Genomic DNA, 4,566 nt, shown 5'->3' on the forward strand with positions numbered 1-4,566 from the left:
TATATATATATATATATATATATATATATATATATATATATGGATGTACAAACAGGGGGGAAAAAAGTAGAAAATACATGGAGTAAGAATTTGCTTATTCACTGGATATATTCAAAGCTGATAATCCACTAAGTCACTACTCAGAGATTCTTGTTATGGCTGATCTGAAGATAAATGGATCCTACATTGCAAGAAACTGAGCAGTAACAGGTGTACGTTATCAGCTTTGAATATATGTCATAAAAACTTAATAATACCGGAACTATACAATGAACAACAGATAAATGAAACAAAAACCAATATAAACAGAATTGCTAAATTGCAATGAAATTGTCTAAACATATATAAATAGTGAATAAGTTTTCTGAGTCAAAATTTAACCCTTTTGTTACAGTAATTCTATTGAAATATACTGCCTTTATTTCAATAATGAAGAATTATGTAAAATTACTTTATCGTTATTAAGCTAGCATTTGGAACACAAACTAAAATGAAATTTGAACTATATGTTCAGAGCAGTCTCAGGTAGGTTGGTATCAAAAAGGTTAAATTAAATCAGAATAGACAAAATTGTGATAACTAAAAGGGAAATTGTTTTTCTCTCATTAGTTACAAAAATAATCAACATACCGTTTTGTTAATTTTCTTTAAAGGGTTCCTAAGTTTTTTATTGATCTTCATTTTTTTTGGTGGAGAATTGTGATGGGGTGATTGAAGTTCCTGTGAAGTTGAATAATTGGCATTTGGACAGCAGCACTTCCTGTGCTTCTGACATGAGGAATGGTTACACAAGGAGTTATTACTATCACTTGAGGGTTGTTCTGGTTTGGTGCAGAAACTGTTAGAGCTGACAACACTGCCATTGTTGTTGCGGTCTCCAAGCTGATACTCAGAGTTCTCTCTGCACTGTTTATGGAGATCTTTCAGTTTTTTTTCAAGACAAGCAGCTATATATTGCTGTTGAAGAATTTTAATGTCCTCTTCACTGCAGCTGGTAAGAGGTGAAGATGATGAAGAGAAGAAAGAGTTTCCAACTGAATCTAGGGAATTAGCCAAGCGTTGGCGTAAAGGTGAAGACGGTAGTGAAGCAGGAAGCCTGTCGTAAAAGGATTCATCACCATTAAGTGCCCCTAGCCACTGAGATGATAAAGAGGAGGAGAAAGAAGAGGAGCAGGATAGTTGTGGTTCACTAGAATGATGCTGAAACCAATCAGTTTCTTTGTTCACCATTTGAGTAAATGCTGATAATTGTTCAAAAAAGAGATCATTGTCATGATCGATAATTATAGATGGTAGATTGGCTACCATTTCTGCAGAGGGCTCATCTAGTTCTGGTTTATCTTTAGAAAAGATTTTGCCAAACAGCATAGAATCTTGAATAAGGATATTTTCAAGTAACATTTTTGGATTGTAAAATTCTTTTCTTAGTCCCAACTTTTTTAAGCAATTTGACAAATATTTATTTGCCAATTCTGTTTTAACCTCTCTTTGATCAGTCTCAGAGGATAAAGTTTCAGTTGACGATTCAGTCGATGATTCTGTTTGAGCAGATGATGTGGTCCACTTGTAAGTTGAGCCAGGTACCTTTAAATGTGTTTTGCCAACGGAGGAGGAGTGTGCGTTGATAATATTTTTGTTGTTCCACCAGGTTTGAAAGAGTATCAGACGAGTGAGAACAGTGCCATAGCGGCTAATTAACAAAACTAAGGCAAGTGTTGTGTACACAAAAACAGCATGATTCCAAGATTCACAGACTAGCACCAGAACAGCAGTTAACATTATCCAACCTAATCAATAGGAAGGTGGACGGAATGCAATTCAAATGACACGAAATTAGATGGTGACTACAACTACTAGACAAAACTAAAAAGCAACAAGGTGCCATAAAAATATAATTTTATACGGTGACAAATAAAAATGTACGTATAAATGGAGTGTCGGAGAAGGTCATCTAGACATTAATGTAACTAGTTTTGGGGTGCTTTGAAATTATGATCTACGATGACATTTCCTTGAATAAGGAATATAAATTAATATATTAAAGTACATAAATAATGGCAGTGGCAAATGTTAAAATGAATCCTAACAGTGTGAATATATCAAAACGTTACGGAAAGATAAATTATTTTAAATTATAGTGTCAATGTAATGTGAAAGTTAAATTTTACATGATGGAGGAAATGAGAAAGCTGGTTGTCGAGCGACGTATAAAGAGTTATTGACCAAGAATTTTAAATGAGAGAGAGAGAGAGAGAGAGCTAAAGGTAATAAATGTCTATAAATAGAAATGCAAGAATAGAATGGATTTCTAAAGACAGTGGAACGAAAATGATGGAACGAAATAGCTTAGAATAGATATTGGTGTATGACCGGAATCCAAGGTAACTGGCGATGGTCTATGTCGGCAGAAGTTAATATAACATTGAACCCCACCTGGAATTTTGAGTCCAAGGACACAGGGTGAACGGGTTCAAAGGAAGGAGAATATAAAAGACACGAATAATACTACTACAGTAGTAATTGGTTGTATCAATTCTACTATTACTACTAACGGTATTAGCAGCCAACCAAAACCAATCCTACTAGTAGAAGTGGCAATGAATGAATGAATGAAATAATTGTGTCTGCTACTACTAATATATTTCGGTAACGAAGATGTTGTTATAGACAAAGATGATGACGGTGTTGACGACAGATAGTGATAGAGTGGGTGGTAATGATGTTATTGGATAGCCGGCGGGGGATTGTCCACCACTTAATGGGAAATAAATGTTTTCTTATTTAAACACAAATAACAACCAATAATCAATTAAAAAATATTAATATCAGAAAAGAGAGATATTCTGCTTGACTGATTATTAATACAAGATAAGGTCTTTTCGTGAAAGAGATCTTAAAATGATATAACAACACAGATGAGTGATGTCTGTAAATTGCTCTAGATGTGAGAAAGAAAAAATGTTAATATTCTTAAGAAATACGTTCGTGTATTATTTTCATCGATGGATCAAAACTAAACATTAAATTGTAGAGAACTCGCGAAACAAAACAGCAGCAACACACACGCACAAGAAGAAAAAATCCTAGTTGTTTTGACAATTTGTTAACAAAATAAAGTTAAAAAACAGAAAACGACAGGTAAATAATTCCGATGAAACAGTGAAGGAGAGGAAAATATTCAAATGAATGAATTCCTCAAAAAAGTCTCTTTTAAAGCGTATGTCGAAGCTGATATGTTGTGTCTTCCTCCAAACTCGGCACAAATCCGATCAAAAAAATTATGACCAAAGCAAACAAAACTGAACGCTTTGTTGTTATTAAACTTCATATAATAATCACACAGTAAAGCGATCTTGTGTTTTTGTTGTTGTCTTGTTCTTAAAAGTATTAATTTCTGAGATATGTTTAATTAAACGTATCAGGTCCAAAATTATACATAAATTATCAAAACAGAAAGTGTTTATAACAACAAGAATGTAAAAGAAAGTAGACAGATCGTGTCCAAAAATGGTTTAGAGATGAAGAAAATCGGTAATTCCTCTAAAGATATATATATTTATATTTATATAGTACATATATATCCAAATTCCGGAGTAAAATTAAATGTTTCGTTTGTAATATTCTTTGTCTTTTTCTGTCCCGTTAGGATTGCTTAGAATGTATGAATGTTCAACTTGTTTTCTTTCTGTCTTCTTGGTATTAAGATAGAAATATATATATAATATATATACATGTATGTACAAATATACAAGTCACCGTTTGTAAATCAAGGAATCAGAAAACGCCCGGCGTGTCGAAAGCGACCGTGTGCCGAGTGAATACTGGTAAACGCAGTAGAGGAGAGAGACACTATAAGAAACAGAAAGAACGTGAATATGAGACAGAGAGAGAGAACAGTGAAAGAGAGACTAGTGATATGAGTGTATAAGACAAATAGTGAGAGAGCGATCACACCATATGGATGATACTATTTCATGGCAAAGGGGTGAAGAGCATACATGTATGTGGATCGATGAGCAAGTTAGCAACATCTCAGCTGACTACTACAAGTCGGACATACCCACGTACATACGCGCGCACACATACATACTTGTATACTTTATATCAATACACCACGTACACAAATTATTTTACGAGTTTCAGTTATTAGACTGCTTGTTGGTTTCTATCAAACTGCCATTCTATTTCAAAACGGGGGCACCAGTTTTCATTTATGTCTTATGTAGTGTTTTTGGTACCGAAAGACTTTCAAATTTCGTATACTTATCTATTTTGTGTTATAGAACAGAAAAAAATTTTTGTATTCGAATTTATTTCATGTAAAAAATTGTCTTATTTCGATAATTTCTACTAATCACTGACGTCTATTCAGTTGAAAACAGTTAGCGCTGTAACGGTGTATATCGTATTAATCCCCTAACCCTAACTAGACTGTTAACCCTAAAACTAACCCTAACTCTAGAATCCGAACTCTAAAATTGTTACACACATAGATATGCACAACGTAATTTATTATATAAACAATATATACGTATAAATTACGATTAAACCGGATGAAATATGTCA

General features: G+C 33.4%; 1 protein-coding gene across 3 annotated transcripts in view; it reads right to left on the reverse strand.

The window, feature by feature from the left end:
- LOC106881141 (phosphatidylserine decarboxylase proenzyme, mitochondrial) overlaps nt 1-4,566 on the reverse strand; it is a 78,591-nt gene that overhangs the window by 46,479 nt on the left and 27,546 nt on the right. The window contains exon 1 of one of the 3 annotated variants that reach the window (XM_014931415.2): nt 631-3,939. The exons of the other annotated variants lie outside the window; for them this stretch is intronic. Coding sequence (XP_014786901.1) covers nt 631-1,779 — 1,149 coding nt within the window. The 5' untranslated portion in view covers nt 1,780-3,939. Of the gene's footprint in view, nt 1-630; nt 3,940-4,566 lie in introns of those variants that run through there. 3 annotated transcript variants of the gene reach the window in all.

Source organism: Octopus bimaculoides, chromosome 6 (genome assembly GCF_001194135.2).
Source record: "Octopus bimaculoides isolate UCB-OBI-ISO-001 chromosome 6, ASM119413v2, whole genome shotgun sequence".
Classification (NCBI taxonomy): Eukaryota; Metazoa; Mollusca; class Cephalopoda; order Octopoda; family Octopodidae; genus Octopus; species Octopus bimaculoides.